Genomic DNA, 18,780 nt, shown 5'->3' on the forward strand with positions numbered 1-18,780 from the left:
GGTGTCCAAAAATACAGATTACCGACTGTTATGAAAACTTGAAATCAGCCCTAATTAATCGGCCATTCCGATTAATCGGTCGACCTCTAGTTGATAGCCCTCTTCTGTCGGGCTACTAACGACTTGCAAACTCTGACCTCGTATGACATTCCATGACTTTAACCTAGTATGACATTCTGCTATCTTATACTCAATAGACAACGATACAAGCAAATCACATCTCCAACAAGGTCCTTGTCAAAGATATTTGAGATAGACATGAAAAGTGTGCTCTTCAAATACAAGGTAAAAAGGGTAGGAGACAGGGCTACCTAACTGCTTGAGGAAATGTTTGCCGATGGAGGACACTCCTGTTGGAGTGACATAGTTTTTATGGCCTCCATCCATCACCTCGCCTTCCACTGAGGACAACAGGGGCTTCAGAACACCATGGGCCAGCAGCTCTTCATAGAAACTGAAACACAATGTGATGATGAAGATGAGAGCCATCTTGGAACCCAAAGAATAACTTGCTCAAAGTTGACAGAACAAACAGACACCAATGGATTGACATTTGTTGAGTCCACTTACAAATATCATTGGTAAAATGTTGTAAAATATGTCCACATTTGATTATGCTAGTAACATATTGACATAATTAGTCTGGTGGCCAACCTTCAAAAAAGGTATTTCGTTTGAGATACCCTTACCCGAGGCACAACAAAACACAACCATGTTTTTTCACATCTCTTAATGTCTCCCATATACAGTACCAGTCAAAAGTTGGGAAACACCTACTCATTCCAGGGTTTTTCTATATTTCTACCATTTTCTACATTAAAGAATAATAGTGAAGGCATCAATACTACGAAATAAAACATATGGAATCATATACAGTTGAAGTTGGAAGTTTATGTACACCATAGCCAAATACAGTTGAAGTCGGAAGTTTACATACACTTAGGTTGGAGTCATTAAAACTCGTTTTTCAACCACTCCACAAATTTCTTGTTAACAAACTATACTTTTGGCAAGTCGGTTAGGACATCTACTTTGTGCATGACACAAGTAATTTTCCCAACAATTATTTACAGACAGATTATTTCACTGTATCACAATAACAGTGGGTCAGAAGTTTACATACACTAAGTTGACTGTGCCTTTAAACAGCTTGGAAAATTCCAGAAAATTATGACATGGCTTTAGAAGCTTCTGATAGGCTAATTGACATCATTTGAGTCAATTGGAGGTGTACCTGTGGATGTATTTCAAGGACTACCTTCAAACTCAGTGCTTCTTTGCTTGACATCATGGGAAAATCAAAAGAAATCAGCCAAGACCTCAGAAAACAAATTGTAGACCTCCACAAGTCTGGTTCATCCTTCGGAGCAATTTCCAAACGCCTGAAGGTACCACGTTCATCTGTACAAACAATAGTACGCAAGTATAAACACCATGGGACCACGCAGCCGTCATACCGCTCAGGAAGCAGACGCGTTCTGTCTCCTAGAGATGAACGTACTTTGGTGCTAAAAGTGCAAATCAATCCCAGAACAACAGCAAAGGACCTTGTGAAGATGCTGGAGGAAACAGGTACAAAAGTATCTATATCCACAGTAAAACAAGTCCTATATTGACATAACCTGAAAGGCAGCTCAGCAAGGAAGACTTCAACTGTATATATTGTGTCTTGCCCATTCACCCTCTGAATGGCACACATACTCAATCCTTGTCTCAATTGTCTCAAGGCTTTAAAATTATTCTATATTCTATTCCTGTCTCCTCCCTCTTACATTGATTGAAGTGAATTTAACAAGTGACATCAATAAGGGATCATACCTTTCACCTGGATTCACCTGGTCAGTCTGTCATGGAAGTAGCAGGTGTTCATAATGTTTTGAACAATCAGTGTATGCATAAACATTGAAATGATAACTCAAACTAGATGGTAACTGTACATGAAGTAAAGTTGTGGGGCTTGCTTTAGCTCTTCAAAAGTATTTTTGTGGTAGTGGAAGAAGAGTCACGACCTGACCTTAGAGCGCTTTTTATGTCTCTATTTTGGTTTGGTCAGTGTGTGATTTGGGTGGACATTCTATGTTCTATTTTCTATGTTTTTGTATTTCTTTGTTTTGGCCAGGTATGGTTCTCAATCAGGGACAGCTGTCTATCGTTGTCTCTGATTGGGAACCATACTTAGGTAGCCCTTTTCCCTCCTTTCAGGGTAGGTAGTTAACTTTGTTTGCGGCACTAATGCCCTGTAAGCTTCACGGTTGTTTTTCGTTTGTTGGCGACATTTTGAAATAAAAAGGAAAAGGTACGCTCACCATGCTGCACCTTGGTCTTCTTCCAGCAACGGCTGTGACAAGAAGTGTAAAAAGTTTAACTGTACTATTTAAAGCAAATTAGTTACATTGAACAAAAATATAAACACAACACGTAAAGTGTTGGTCCCATGTTTCATGAGTTGAAATAAAATATCAAATTTTTTTCCCATATGAACAAAAAGCTTATTTCTCTCAAATTATGCACAAATTTGTTTACATCCCTGTTAGTGAGAATTTCTCCTTCGCCAAGATAATCCATCCACCGGACAGGTGTGGCATGTCAAGAAGCTGATTAAACAGTGTGGTAGTTTTGTCAAACACACAATGCCACAGATGTCTCAAGTTGAGTGAGCGGCCAATTAGCATGCTGACTGCAGGAATGTCCACCAGAGAATGTTGCCAGAGAATTGAACGTCTCTACCATAAGCCGCCTTCAACGTTGTTTAGAGAATTTGGCAGTACATCCAACTGGCCTCACAACAGCAGACCACGTGTAACCATTTCGCTACACCACAAGCTTTTCTCTACACTTGCATTAACATCTGCTAACCACGTGTATGTGACCAGTAAAATTTGATTTGAACCATGCTAGCCCAGGACCTGCGGGATTGCCTGAGATCAGCCACCTGGACAGCTGATGAAACTGTGGGTTTGCACAACTGACAAATTTCTGCACAAACTGTCAGAAACCGTCTCAGGGAAGCTCATCTGCGTGCACGTCATCCTCACCGGGGTCTTGACCTGACTGAAATTCAGCGTCATAATGACTTCAGTCGGAAAATGCTCACCATCGATGGCCACTGGCACGCTGGAGAAGTGTGCTTTTCACGGATGAATCCTGGTTTCAACTGTAGCAGGCATATGGCAGACAGTGTGTGAATGGCGTCGTATGGGCGAGCAGTTTGCTGACGCTAAAGTTGTGAACAAAGTGCCCCATAGTCGCGGTGGGGTTATGGTATGGGCAGGCATAAGCTACGGAGAACGAAAACAATTGCATTTTAACGATGGCAAGTTAAATGCACAGAGATACCGTGACGAGATCCTGATGCCCATTGTCGTGCCATTCACGACAACTATAATAACAGAGCACAGAAGACAATGAGACATTGTTGAAGTTTTAAATAAACACCTTTTTTCACAACGTATTTGGACCAGTAGGATGTTCATGAAGTCCTCTCTGGGCTGGAGGATCAGTGGGGATCAGTGGGAGGATCAGTGGGAAGAGGTACCCACTGGCCAGAAAGGGGGAACCCCTTCCCTCTGAGCACCTCAGCCCCCAAATCAAATTGAACATTTAATTTGTTCCCTGATTTCATTTAGGTTTCCATATTTTTTTCCTCTCTCAAAATATAACTTAAATATTTTTTTAAATACACAATTGGACATTCTAAGTCCACAACAATGCTTAAACCACATCAGGAGATCACGTTTGAGTTTTATTTTTGGGAATAGTTACCCTTTAATGCAGGTGAACACCAGCAAGAGACCATTGTTGTTTGGTTAGCAATGTTTCTGTAGAGCTCATGTGATTACAGAGCTTGCAAAACAAATGGCCAGTGGATTGATGCAAATAATCCTTATAGTGGTTTTATGCGGTTACTAAAACAGCTCTATCATTAGGTTAGTAGCAGATATCTTTGTTTCAATTTCAGATTTAAATAGCAGATAAGTAGAAGATGTCATATGCTCCAACATTTTCTAACTTGTTGGGAAAGTGGTCAAAGTAGCTGATTTGTCATAAATTGCATTGTTGCATTTAAGTGAATGGAATGTTGGAAGTGATGATGTCAATGGGACATTCAGAATGTAGAAGAAATCCCATAAAAGTGGATGAAGGACAAAAAGAAAGAAAAAAATGTATAGTTTAAAAAGTATAAAAAAGTTGTATACAAGCAACTTAATCCAGACTGGTCTGCACGTTTTAAAGTTTGAACGAAGTATCTCCCTGGGGGAAAAAAAGCATCTACCCCTGATTTTTCCATGCTAGTACTTGGTTTGCAGTGGGGCTTGTATAAACCTACCTGTCTTCTTCTACGACGACGACAGGGGTAGGCAACCCTGATCATGGAGTGCCACAGGCACTTTAAGTTTATTATTTAACCAACTGAACCTGGAAGACCAGGTGTGTTGAATTTAGGCAATCACTGAACTGATCAATTAACTCAGTTGGTCAGGTGTGGTGCCTAGTTGGAACAAAATCCTGCAGTACTCTAGGAACAGGGTTGCAACAGGGTCTACGACCTGTTGACCTTCACATTGGTTACACCAGCCTAATCTCGGGAGTTGACAGGCTTGAAGTCATAAACAGCTGCTGGCAAACGCACGAAAGTGCTGTTTGAATTAATGCTTACGAGCCTGCTGCTGCCTACCATCGCTCAGTCAGACTGCTCTATCAAATCATAGACTTAGTTATAACATAACACACAGAAATACGAGCCTTAGGTCATTAATATGGTCGAATCCGGAAACTTATCATCTCGAAAACAAGACGTTTATTCTTTCAGTGAAATACGGAACCGTTCCGTATTTTATCTAAATCCATAAGTCTAAATATTCCTGTTACATTGCACAACCTTCAATTTTATGTCATAATTACGTAAAATTCTGGCAAATTAGGCGGCCCAAACTGTTGCATATACACTGACTCTGCGTGCCATGAACGCAAGAGAAGTTACACAATTTCACCTGGTTAATATTGCCTGCTAACCTGGATTTATTTTAGCTAAATATGCAGGTTTAAAAATATATATTTCTGTGTATTGATTTTAAGAAAGGCATAGGTACACATTGGAGCAACGATACGCACCGCATCGATTACATGCAACGCAGGACACGGGACACGCTAGATAAACAAGTAATATAATCAACCATGTGTAGTTAACTAGTGATTATGATTGATTGATTGATTGTTTTTTATAAGATAAGTTTAATGCTAGCTAGCAATTTACCTTGGCTTACTGCATTCGCGTAACAGACAGGCTCCTCGTGGAGTACAATGTAATCAGGTGGATAGAACGTTGGACTTGTTATCTGTAAGGTTGCAAGATTGAATCCCCCGAGCTGACAAGGTACAAATCTGTCGTTCTGCCCCTGAACGAGGCAGTTAACCCACCGTTCCTAGGCCGTCATTGAAAATAAGAATGTGTTCTTATAAACATTCAAACAAAACATCTGCATGTGGGTTTATGGAAGTCACAGGGAGGTCAACAGCAGCAGACATAGCCTATGAATTAGGGTCAAATGTCATCATTAATATTTTGGGATTTATCCTTCTTAAGAAGTACTGAGATGTCACTGATCGGAGCAGGAAGGGTTGAAATGTATGGTAAAAAAAAAATCCCACGTCACAATTTGACCCTCACTTTTTTACTGTTATCTGTGGAATAATAAGCACGCAGCCGACATTGTAACGATATAAATTAATTTGGTCAATTATAATTATGTGAAAGTCTCGTCTCAAGTAGCAAGTAGGCTACGCTTCGTATACATTTGACTTAGATACAATGTAACAACTTTGGCGGCAACTGACAAATTTACCTGCTCCTCGCGATTTGTCCCAGAAAACAATAACTTTGTTTGGCATTTCTCTTCGCAGAAGACAAGCGCATAAACTGCCTGTCAACCCTGCACCAACTATAAGAACTCGTGACATTGAGTTAAACTTGAACTATAAACAACTGTTGCTGGCAATACACAAATAATTTACTTTTTAAATTTCGTTGAGCGTGTTTGGTAACGCCAGATTTCACATAGTAGGCTAAACATGAATGGCTGTTGGCCGACCAAAATGTTCCCTTGGATGCATGGAAGAAACAGTTTATTCCAGTCAAATAACATACGACTTAGTTTCTATTACAAAATAGCACTGTCGACAGTATTGTCATTGCCACATCTACAGGACTGATTGATTAGGCTAGAGCAGGGTGGAAAGGTTAAATCGGCAATTAATCTTTCCCAATGTTTGTTACAAGCCCAATCAGCTAAAAAAGCAGTAGGGAGCCTCTGACGTTTTATCACGCTGCAGCTCCTGTGACTACTTCTTCATTTGGCCAACCAAGAACAGAGTATTGTTATTCTACACAGCAGAAGTTGTCCGGGTAAGTGTTTGCACATGGACACATTGTAGCTATCGTAAAATACATTTATGGGGATATATTCGCCACTGATACAAATGTATAGTCTACATTTTCCATATATCACATATAGGCCTGCCCTGTGATGCAATAGTTTAGACATGTACAGGTTAAGTGTCAGTGAGTACAGACCACCTTGTTTAATGTAAATGTCAACAACAGCCTACTGAAGCATAACCTACTCCTATTTTAACGCATACTGGTCTAATTAGATAGTCAGTCCACATATGGCATAGTTTTGAAGGCAAGCATAGTTTATGAATAATGTGCAGGAAAACAAAAGATCAGGGGTAAAATAAATGATGAATTAATAATGTATTAATTGGGTCAGAGCTTTTGTAAAGGCTAGAGGTTGTTGTTACTTTCACTTCCTCATGGAAATCTTGGTGTTATATCTAATTTACTCCCACAGTTATCTGAATTAATTAATTAATTAAAATTAATGTTTTGCTCTTTTGACTGCGAAGGCTTCATACTCAGTTTATTTTTCTCTAACTAATCGGTTATGAGACTCCATCAATAGTTCAATGTCTATTCTAAGTCTGGAGCCACTCAAGCAATATTTGTAGAATTTATCATCTAGTGCTTATTCTTGAGACAATGCAAACATCTTTTGATATATTACAAAAACAAATGACTAACTTTGAACTGTTCAGTGAACACAGTATCAGGCCAGATCTCATGGTAAAGAGAAGATATAGCAGCCGACTAGTTTTTTATTTTATTCGAACATTAGTAGTGGAGACAGCAACATTTGGATTGCAATCATTTTGGTTAACCAATAACTATATATCTTGTGTAATTAGTCTGTCAATGAGAGATTAAGATTGCAATGAAACATACATTTAATGTATAAAGTCTCTGATTGATGCTCATATTTAAGTAGGTGTCTGCTGCCAGGGTTGTCTTGTACCCCAAAAATCTGAAGGGGCATAAAGAAAGTGAGGATGGCTGGAGGTGGTCCGGAGGGGGGCTAGGCCCCCTATCCGGAAGTTGGAGAATTTAGCATTTGTCAAACACCTGCAATCTAGAGCCATAATCATTATGCTTAATTCTATGTTAAAATGTGTCTACTTTTCTGCATATCTAAGCATACATCTTGAGCTGTCAGTATCCTCCTGACTGGTGTTTCTTTTTTGCATCTCTGCTAAAATCTGGGTAAAAGACTGAAAGGAATGTCTTATTCAGTACATTTAGTTATTGCTTGCTTTCCTAAAGTCTACCAACTTTGCCAGAAGGCATACCAGGTAAGATAGATAGACAAGCTAGCTTCTCTAACTTAATTGATAGCCTGAAATGGCTTCCTGGGAGCTAGTTATGTTGGGACATCGGGAACCTATCAGGGCTAGCTAAAGCCAACTTCATAAAATTGCTAGTAGTAATTGTAAATTAAACATTTTTAAAAAATGTAAAAAATGGGCATGACGCCTCTGTGCGATGCTGAATAGGTTCTGCCATAATGTGGTCGGAGAGACTTCTAAAGGTTTATAACACATGTATTATGTTTTTCAGACTGAAGATGGTGTGGTTAATACTTTTAATGGCCTTCCTGACCACTGGGGCGGTCCAGTGTCAGAGATCCTTGCTGAAAGACATAAAAGGACTGGACCCAGAGGTCAACATGAATATTGTGAGTTGGCTAAAATCAATAACAGACAAACTGTATTCTCAGAAACAAAGTGGACAAATACTGAGAAATTGTATTTATCCACACAGTTTTTCCAGACAGACTTCAAACTTTTTTAATACCAACCATAGATAACTGAACACACTACTGGACTTCATAGGTCACAGAGCTCATTAACTATTCATAGAACTAGGCAATCTTCTGGGCCAACATGAGCAAATAATAGTCATGGTGGTTACCTCACATGGGGGGAGTTCTGCTTTGCCCACATTCTTCACTTTGTCCCCCATATATCCCATGAGTCATTTCAAGGATAGTCATAACATGTGATACTGAGGCTTGGGCAAGGTCACTCGAAAGGAAATCCCTCTGTCATGTATTAAACTTCAGCATATATGTATCACTGGATAGGACAATATCACACCCATATTATAGGACTTAAACATTAAGTCTGAGATCTGACCTAACTAAACATAGAGTCCCTGTAAGTTGGGATAAGTGAGTGTTCAATTAAACGGTTATTTTGTGTGCTTAGTGATATCAGTATAATTTGTGTTCCAGGAGCCCACACACAGGCATGCAGTAGTTGAAATATTTGACATGGCAGTCAATCAAATTCTTTCACCACACTTTGTCAGAAAATATATAATGTATGTTTATTCTGAAGTATGCCAATGATAAAATCAACATTTGTGGATTTGGGCCTGGTACATGTCAGTGGTTAACCTCGTATCTTTTATAGGCACCGCATAGTAACAAAATGACATTAATCCTAATTCTAGTGTGTCTATAGTTAGTATACAGTATTTGTCATTGGAAACTACACACTATCAATGATATAAGCCTAATACAATTCCCAGTACGAATAGTTCTCACATGAGAAAACATATTTCCCATTGTTGGCCTGCAAGCACAGGCCCTCTCAATATCTCTCTCCATACTGACGTCACGTGACATTACATTATTTTTCATACTCAGCCATTTCCCTGTGTAAAACCAGAAACCCAAATGAGTCAGAGCAGAACACCAATCCTCCCCTCCACCCCTGAGACGACCTCGGTGTGTCGAACCAGCAGGTTTATCCTTAAGTGGCCCAGAGTCAGTAGAATGTGCAGACTGGCAGCCTAGAGGGAGGGAGGGGAATGGTGGTGTGTTTTAATTATGCATGGCTAGATCTCATGGCAGGCCCGGCTGGAACCAACAGCCTCAAACACTTTCTTTGAAGTTCCAGATTAGCGTATATATAGATAATATCTGGGAGGGGGCGGTGAGAGGGAATGCAACAGGGGAAGAATTGTCTGCTTTTAATTTTACTGTAATTTGAATACCAGTGATAATGGGGCTGTAAAATAAAGTGTTACCAGAGATCCCCATTATGTCAGAATTCAAAATATATTTGACAGTTTGTTTGTCTTCTTTCTCTTCCACAGAGTGAGATCATCAGGCGTTGGGGCTACCCAGCAGAGGAGCATGACGTCGTCACAGAAGACCTCTACATCCTCAGTGTCAACAGGATCCCACATGGCCTGAAGAACAGTAAAGGTGTGCATCAAAGGGTTTTAATGCAGTGCTTCCCAAGCTTTTCACTCATGCCCCCCTTTCATCATGGGGGAACATCTCGTGCCCCCCACTCCCCTTCACTCATCCAATTGAATGAACGGCTACTATTGTTACACAAAAATGTGTTAACAAAATTATTAACATTTAGTTCATAAATTAGCCTTTTACTCAGCAAGAAACAGCACAAACAAATACCAGTACCTGGTTTCCCTTCCATATTGAAAGGAGAAATAAATGAGCTTACTGCTGTGCATGTCACATTCCTATGATGAATAGGGTGGGCCAATTTCTATTGTAGAATTTCTCTATTTGAAAAAAGAAATAATAGTGTTTCTGGAAGTATTCTAAGGGTGATTATTGGGTTGCAAAACATGATTAGTGCTTTCCCTCCACAATTTTGGCCTTCAATTATTATTTATTTTTCAAGTTAGCTGATAGATTTGAAGGTTTGTTAAGGAGGAAGAATGGGAATAGGGCAAGCGGAGCAGCTTGCTGTATGCGGCGCACGTCCACAATCACCAGTTAGAACTCATAGCAGATTATTATTGGGAGCCGACAATTATGTTGTTGAGCAGCAATTGAGGGCTGCAACATTATGCTTTTAATTGAAATAAAAATGTAATGACCAACTTTAATTGTGACCGAAAATCCAGCTTAATTTTCTCTTAAAGATAATCTAATAATTGATTTAAAATATAGATATACATACAGTAGAAAGTTTATACACACCTACTCATTCAAGCGTTTTTCTTTATTTTTACTATTTTATACATTGTAGAATAATAGTGAAGACATCAAAACGGTGAAATAACACATATGGAATCATGTAGGAACCAAAAAAGTGTTAAACAAATCAAAATATATTTTAGATTTTAGATTCTTCAAAGTATCAACCCTTTGCCTTGATGACAGCTTTGCACACTCTTGGAATTCTCCCAACCAGCTTCACCTGGAATTATTTTCCAACAGTCTTGAAGGAGTTTCCATGTATGCTGAGCACTTGTTGGCTGCTTTTCCTTCACTCTGCGGTCCAACTCAAACCAAACCATCTCAATTGGGTTGAGGTCGGGTGATTGTGGAGGCCAGGTCATCTGATGCAGCACTCTATCACTCTCCTTCTTGGTCAAATAGCACTTACACAGCCTGGATGTGTGTTGGGTCATTGTCCTGTTGAAAAACAAATGATAGTCTCACTAAGCGCAAACCAGATGGGATGGCGTATCGCTGTCGAATTATGTGGTAGCCATGCTGGTTAAGTGTGCCTTGAATTCTAAATAAATCACTGACAGTGTCACCAGCAAAGGACCCCCACACTATCATACCTCCTCCTCCATGCTTCACGGTAGGAACCACACATGGGGAGATCATCCGTTCACCTACTCTGCGTCTCACAAAGACTCAGCGGTTGGAACCAAAGATCTCAAATTTGGACTCATCAGACCAAAGGACAGTTTTTCACTGGTTTAATGTCCATTGCTCGTGTTTCTTGGCCCAAGCAAGTCTCTTCTTCTTATTGGTGTCCTTTAGTAGTGGTTTCTTTACAGCAATTCGACCATGAAGGCCTGATTCACACAGTCTCCTCTGAACAGTTGATGTTGAGATGTGTCTGTTACTTGTACTCTGTGAAGCATTTATTTGGGCTGCAATTTCTGAGGCTGGTAACTCTAATGAACTTATCCTCTGCAGCAGAGGTAACTCTGGGTCTTCCTTTCCTGTGGCGGTCCTCATGAGAGCCAGTTTCGTTAGAGCGCTTGATGGTTTTTGCAACTGCACTTGAAGAAATTTTCAAAGTTCTTAACATTTTCCGGATTGACTGACCTTCATGTCTTAAAGTAATGATGGACTGTTGTTTGTCTTTGCTTATTTGAGCTCTTCGTGCCATAATATGGACTTGGTCTTTTACCACATCTTCTGTATACCACCCCTACCTTGTCACAACACAACTGATTGGCTCAAACGCATTAAGAAGGAAAGACATTCCACAAATTAACTTTTAACAAGGCACACCTGTCTGTTAATTGAAATGGATCCCAGGTGACTACCTCATGAAGCTGGTTGAGAGAATGCCAAGAATGAAGAATTCCAAATATAAATAGATTTTGATTTGTTTAATACTTTTTTGATTCCATATGTGTTATTTCATAGTTTTGATGTCTTCATTACTGCTCTACAATGTAAAAAATAGTAAAAATAAAGAAAAACCCTGGGATGAGTAGGTGTGTCCAAACGTTTGACTGGTACTATATATATATTTCATTTTTTTTTTGTGTTTGTTTATCCCTTACTTCTCTGCCCTGTAATCAGATCCACATATCTAAGACCAACACACACAGACAGACCTTGTCTAACATCTGAAGTGCTGATATTTCTCACATTGTCAAACATTAGTACTGAATCAGAATCCAAAAGGGAAGTGGTTTTTAGCATTAGTCACCTTGAGGAGAGCGGGGGAGGAGGAATCCATTTCTATATTTTGCGATTGCACCGCCCAGCCTACTCCTGGCTTTTCGTGTTATCACGAGCTATAATATCACATGCATCCAGTGAGGCTGTCCATCTGCTAATAGGTCACCTCTATGCTTTAATCATTTTGAACCCAGTCTATGATTGAATTTAATTTCTGTAGAGTTTATTTGTTTGGCATTTCTCGTAATCCGTCCCTAGTTTGAGCTGTTTCAAATGTGGCTTGGCTAATGTTCAACCAGCGTCTCATTTATTAAGCTCTTGTTACAATGTATTGTAATTACAGCTTATTTTCAATATGTGATGGGAACAGTAATAGTGGCAGTAATAAGGAGCAAACTGTTTGTTACATGATTTGATTTGAGTATGTTTAGGAATGCATTATGGTGTTCAAAGTTTTAGATTTCTTGTAAAGAGGAAGTTGTTTTCTTACAAGTTTAGTCTAAATACTGAGATGCACAGCTTCTGTCAGACACAGCCACTGTCCCTCTCCAGTTCCTACAAATCAGTATTCAGTTTCTCTTTCCTTTGTGGCACCTATATTTCATTAATGAGCAAAGTGAGTGCTAAACCTCACACTAATCTCATCGTGGGAACCCACTTGTGTAAAACAAATTCAGAGGCAATAGACAATGCTTTTTCCTGAACACAGGGTCTCATATTATTCTGAACAATAACTCATGTTCTCGATACAGATCTCGCTGTAGGTGAATGTAAGTGCCTTCGAGTATTAAACACTGGCTTTGGCCCCGTTCTTGTTTTTTTGCCATTGCTTTCTCCATTGCATTACTTCCCAAAACATGAATTAGTAAATGAATGCTGTGTACTTAATTTGACCCTCTCCAACAATTTCAAATGTACATTCAGTTTAGTATTAATATTGACAGTGATTTGTCATTAGAAATGCTTCATCAACTAGGTAGGGGTTCCACTTTAAAGATACGCCCAATACCTCAGCCCTGGCATATCACATCGTAGTCTGGGGAATTAACAATCTCAATAATACATTCTGATATCCTCTAAATAAGTAAAGAGCCGTCATGCCGTTTGTATCTCTTGATGCCTCATACTCCCTGCTCAGTAGTATGTGGCAGCAGCCGCACATCCAGTAAGATAGGCAGCGGAGCTCTCTGATAGGCTGGAGAACATCTAATTTCCTGTTGTCCCACTTCCCCTGGTCACACGGGAGAGCGTCTGGATCTCAAAGGAACACGGCAGAGCTGGAATTATTTCAGCCCCCAAATGGGATTTTGATATGAAATCGTGCTCGCTAGAATAGCTATTGCTGGAAATCTTTGTTCAATCTAGGAGAGATAGTGTAGATTTCTTGCACACAGCTGCATTGTGGTTGAAATGCCTAGTACAGGTACAAGGCAGTCTAGGCAACAGGGTAGACTAGAGGTCCATCTCAAATGCCACCCTATTCCTGACCTGGACCAGAACCCAAAGTATTGCACTATATATAGGGTGCCATTTGAGACAACCTAGGGGCAGGGAGGGAGGAATAGCTGGTATGAAGTCAAACAATCCTATCATCTAAAGGTCTGTTTGTGCTACCGAAAGGACCCGCTCACATCCTGTTTCTGACAGATCGCAGCGATAAAGCTCCCAAAAAAGAAACGGTGCAGAGCCACAAGAACGGCTGCTCTGCAGCTGAGATACAGCTTAGACAGACACCCCCTCTGGTGGTTACAGTCAACACAACACTTGAATTATGAATAGAACATACTTTTTTGTAACTAACCATTTTTGTAACTTGTAACCATACACTTTCAGTTTATATAGTTTTGGTCATGTTGGAATGTGAATGGATACTTCAACCATGTTTGAGAAGATTGGAGAAATACTGCATTACCACATGGGCTTTGTGATCCTTGCTTGGAATAAGGTGCTCCTCACTTAGTATTTCTTCCATACCTTGTTACAGTATTCATCCTATAGCATTATGTGTAATGTCGTCTTTTTCTCATCTTCTTAGATCCCAAGCCTGTAGTGTTCCTCCAGCACGGTCTCCTAGCTGCAGGGAGTAACTGGGTGACCAACCTGCCCAACACCAGCCTGGCTTACCTGTTAGCCGATGCTGGCTACGACGTCTGGATCGGCAACAGCAGGGGAAGCACCTGGTCCAGGAGACACGTCACACTCAGCCCTGACCACAACGAGTTCTGGCAGTTCAGGTAGCTAGAGATTTATTCCACTTATACTGATCCTTGCTCGCTCAGCTATTCACCCCATGGCTATGCGCCTAACCTGGATCTGCACTGAGTGTACAAAACATTAGGAACACCTTGAGTTACATGCCCTTTTTCCCTCAGAACAGCCTCAATTTGTCGGGGCATGAACTATATAAGGTGTCGAAAGCGTTCCACATGGATGCTGGCACATGTTGACTTCATTGCTTCCCACAGTTGTGTCAAGTTGGCTGGATGTCCTTTAGGTGGTGGACCATTCTTGATACATACGGGAAACTGTTGCGTGTGAAAAACCCAGCATCATTGCAGTTCTTGACACACTCTTACCGGTGCGCCTGGCACCTACTACCAAACCAAATGTTCAAAGGCACTGACATATTTTGTCTTGCCCATTCACCCTCTGAATGGCACAAATACCCCATCCATTCCTAATGTTTTGTACACTCAGTGTATATCCCCTGTGCTTACCAATAGAATCACAAGAGGTTGTAGAAAAAAAAACAATATATTATTTGAAATGTTTATTTAAATAGTCTTATTATGGCATTCACTGAGTTTCTTCTGTTCTTATTCTTCAGTTATGATGAGATGGCAAAGAAGGACCTGCCAGCAGTGGTCAACCACATCCTGAAGACCACAGGCCAGGAGACTATCTACTATGTAGGCCACTCTCAGGGAACCACTATTGGTGAGACGGCTTGATTTAGTTAAATGTGTCATATTACAGTATGAAGCAGTATATTTTTTTAAATCTGTAGTTTCACACTGTTAAGTACACTATGGTTTACAGTTATAAACAGGGGCGCAACTTTCACTGGGGACGGTTTTATCATTGGAATGTGATACAGAACGAGGCACCGGTGTCCTTTAGGACTATGCGGATGCCTCCGAGCGGTCGGGTAGGCTGTTTGGAGTGTTTATTATTTTTAATCCAGTCGGATAATGTCCCCCCCCACTTCTTAAACCAAAGTTGCGCCCCTGTTTTTAAACCATGACATATCTGACTGTATGTCTCTGTCCCTGTAGCTTTTATTGCATTCTCTTCAATGCCTGAGCTGGCAAGCAAAATCAAGATGTTCTTCGGCCTGGCACCAGTGGCCACCGTGTCTTTTACTACCAGCCCCATAACCAAGCTCTCCCTCTTACCCGAATTCCTCATTTGGGTTAGTAGCAAAGGTTATTTTTCTAACTTTACCTGCATTATGCCACAATTCATTCATACAATAAGTCTAACCTGTAGTTTCCTTTTTCTACCCAACTTTGGCATCAGTTTTTTTTTCTTGATCGATCTGTCAAAATTCTTTGAAAATATTTCAATACTAATGCTAATCCATTGTTTGGTTTCCATATCCTAGGATCTATTTGGGAAGAAGGACTTCATGCCTCAGACTTCTCTCATCAAGTGGTTTGCCACCGAATTCTGCACTGAGGAGCCTCAGAGTGAGCTGTGTGGAAACATCTTTTTTGTCCTCTGTGGCTTTGATGAGCTGAACCTCAACATGGTGCGTTTCACAGCGCTCACATTTGATTGCTTTTGGAAAATGATTTTACATGATTACTATTGTGGACTTCAACCTCAAGCCAATTATATAGGTACTGTATGAGTTTGGTGAAGATGTTCATTTCTCTTTTTGTCCAGACTCGCACACCTGTGTACATCTCCCACTGCCCAGCAGGCACCTCAGTGCAGAACATGAATCATTGGTCTCAGGTAAGAACATACCTGAGAGGAGCTTCTCAAAACATCCTCCAATATGATTCCACTTCTTCAAAACTACAGTATACATCCCATCCCAACCCCATGTTTGTTAAAACTGTCATCTAGGCCTATAGTGTAGATATCAGACCTACAATGTTACCTATATCCTGTGAGGCTGGGGTGTGTTCAACACAGTCTGAATTGAGAATGAGTTTGCACTTGTCAAACCACAGTTGTCAAACCGATACTGACATTTTGGTTTCACAAGCAACAGAGCAAGTAGAGTTACTCAGGACAGAAATAGTTGATCTCAAAGACGTTGATCAATTATTTTTCAGCTTATTCTGTGTCATGAATAATTATTTCACCCTGTTTATACCTCAGTCTCACACCCAAGTCAACTATCATCGACATTCCACTGTGTGAATAGGAGAGGCACAGACATTCCACACGGACTCAAACACACCTATTTGTTGCCCTATCCTTGAGTAAAGGCCAATACCAGATTTACCAAAGACAACTTTAACTTTACTGAAGTTGACATATTGTTGGACATATTACCTATACATACAGTACCACCATCTGTTCAGCTATCTTGAGACAAGTCTTTTTTATGTGTATTCTTTTTACAGGCGGTGCATGTTGGAAAGCTGATGGCGTATGACTATGGGAGAGAAGGGAACATGGCTCACTATAACCAGGTAAGGCCAGCTCAGAGCTCATTAGTCTACCAACATACACTGAGTATACAAAATATTAAGAACACCTGCTCTTTCCATGACAGACAGGTAAATCCAGGTGAAAGCGATGATCCCTTTTTTGATGTCACCTGTTAAATCCACTTCAACCAGTGTAGATGAAGGGGAGGAGACAGGTTAAACAAGGATTTAAGCCTTGAGACAATTGAGACATGGATTGTGTATGTGTGTCATTCAGTGGGTGAATGGGCAAGACAAAATATTGAAGTTATGACCAGTCCTTTAGCTGACATCTAGTCCATTCTTGTCCCTCCTCCAGTCGACCCCTCCATTGTACAACATCCAGGACATGAAGGTGCCTACGGCCCTGTGGTCCGGAGGTAACGACACCCTTGCTGACCCTAAGGACGTTGCCGTGCTGCTCACCCAGGTCTCCAACCTGGTGTACCACCGCCACATCAAGGACTGGGAACACCTGGACTTCATCTGGGGCCTGGACGCCCCTCAGGAGATGTACAGTGAGATAATCAAACTGATGAGCCAGCAGGACTTGGTGTAAACAGTGGATAGGCAGGGAGATATATGGATAATTTTAGCCTCAACTCTCATCACAATTGCTGAAGAGATTTTAATACTGTATCTGACATATATTGGGAGTCATATAGTGCCTGGGTGCGAGGGTTTGTGCACTGTATGTGTGTTTGTGACTATAAGCGTGTGTAAGAGAGAGTATTAGCATGCTTGTGTGTGTTTGACTAAACCATGAGCAATAATCATTCACCTCTAAATTGGGGTAGTGCGGTACACAAGCTGTGAGTTTAGGGTTATGTGTGAGGAATCATCTTGTATTATTTTTGTCTTACTTTACTACCGTCCTCTCTTCCACAACACTTGAATGGATTTTAATCTGTGTTTTGAGAATTTCCCGGGTTTGTAAAAACACAAGTACACTATCAGACATTTAGATCCTGTTGAAATCCTGCTTGTAGGTTTGGATGACCAAATCTCAGTCATTGGTGCATTATCATATTTACCGTCCAGGGCCCAGTTCAACACCCAGTACCTCTCTCTTCAGGACTTGTACTTGTGTTGGTTTATTTTGCTGTGCCTTTTTAGTCAAACAAAATAACTGTTTTGTTTGTTTACCACTAATTTTTCTCTTTCCTGTGCTATTGACTGTCTTTTTATTAGCTACTTCCTCAATGTATTTTTATTGGATTTTAGGTGATCTTGAGAATTAATTAGGAAGGGTGCTGACCAAAGAATGACTGACTTGTTTGTTCATTAATTTAATACTTATGTTGTAACACTTATTTATGCCTCCTTGTAACTAATTGAGAAAACTGCTCATTAAATCTCCATTAGAAAATCAGTTGTACGATTCAATTACTTGACAACATTTATTGAAAGTGCTTGTCTACTGAGTATCTACTCATATATTTTATTTATTTAAACATTGTCAAAGGCTTTAATCTGTAACAATGTTTTAATTCACTTACTCGTATGTACTGTACAAAAGGACAATATCAAAACCAGAAACAATACAAACACTCAACTCACAAATATTGTAACGGCAGCCTTCCTCCTCTTCGTCCGAAGAGGAGGTGTAGCAGGGATCGGACCAAGACGCAGCGTAGCTCGTGTTCAACATATTTAATAAACAAGACGAATACTGTGAACACTTACAAATAACCAAAATAACAAATGTGGCAAACCGATACAGTCGTAGCTGGTGCAGAGAAAACACAGACAGGAAACAACCACCCACAAACCCCAACACAAAACAAGCCACCTATATATGATTCCCAATCAGAGACAACACAAAACATCTGCCTCTGATTGAGAACCATATTAGGCCAAACATAGAAACAGACAAACTAGACACACAACATAGAATGCCCACCCAGCTCACGTCCTGACCAACACTAAAACAAGCAAAACACACAAGAACTATGGTCAGAACGTGACAAATATTTAGAGAAGCATACTATTAAGAAAAATAATAGTATACACTGAGTGAACAAAACATTAAGAACACCTTCTCTTTCCGTGACAGACTGACCAGGTGAATCCAGGTGAAAGTTATGATCTCTTATTGATGT

General features: G+C 40.2%; 2 protein-coding genes across 8 annotated transcripts in view; one reads left to right on the top strand and one right to left on the bottom strand.

The window, feature by feature from the left end:
- The window catches only part of LOC139580899 (renalase-like), a 51,707-nt gene extending 45,635 nt beyond the window's left edge, over positions 1-6,072 (bottom strand). For 4 of the 7 annotated variants that reach the window (XR_011676115.1, XM_071410042.1, XM_071410041.1 and 1 more), the window contains exons 1-2: positions 5,844-6,072; positions 312-454 (exon numbers count right to left, since the gene is read on the bottom strand). Coding sequence is in view for 3 of the 7 variants with exons in the window: in XM_071410038.1 (XP_071266139.1) it covers positions 5,844-5,914 (71 nt within the window). In the remaining 4 variants the exon portion in view is untranslated. The remainder of the gene's footprint in view (positions 1-311; positions 455-5,843) is intronic. The other 3 variants (XM_071410038.1, XM_071410039.1, XM_071410037.1) reach the window with 1 other exon arrangement.
- Positions 5,340-18,047, top strand: LOC139580898 (lysosomal acid lipase/cholesteryl ester hydrolase-like). Its single transcript, XM_071410036.1, has 11 exons — positions 5,340-5,374; positions 6,278-6,403; positions 7,952-8,069; positions 9,497-9,608; positions 14,068-14,266; positions 14,860-14,969; positions 15,308-15,444; positions 15,637-15,783; positions 15,921-15,992; positions 16,613-16,681; positions 16,998-18,047. Exons 3-11 carry the CDS (start codon positions 7,959-7,961, stop codon positions 17,235-17,237), a joined length of 1,197 nt encoding a protein of 398 aa, XP_071266137.1. The 5' UTR covers positions 5,340-5,374; positions 6,278-6,403; positions 7,952-7,958; the 3' UTR covers positions 17,238-18,047.
- The last annotated feature ends 733 nt before the right edge of the window (positions 18,048-18,780 follow it).

Source organism: Salvelinus alpinus, chromosome 7, assembly GCF_045679555.1.
Source record: "Salvelinus alpinus chromosome 7, SLU_Salpinus.1, whole genome shotgun sequence".
NCBI classification, from domain to species: domain Eukaryota; kingdom Metazoa; phylum Chordata; class Actinopteri; order Salmoniformes; family Salmonidae; genus Salvelinus; species Salvelinus alpinus.

Bases quoted from the DNA above. Each gene is read 5' to 3' on its own strand.
- LOC139580898 (XM_071410036.1), top strand. From the start codon at position 7,959: ATGGTGTGGTTAATACTTTTAATGGCCTTCCTGACCACTGGGGCGGTC. The intron at 15,445-15,636 runs GTTAGTAGCAAA...TCCATATCCTAG, and splicing joins TACCCGAATTCCTCATTTGG to GATCTATTTGGGAAGAAGGA. The intron at 15,993-16,612 runs GTAAGAACATAC...TTCTTTTTACAG, and splicing joins ACATGAATCATTGGTCTCAG to GCGGTGCATGTTGGAAAGCT.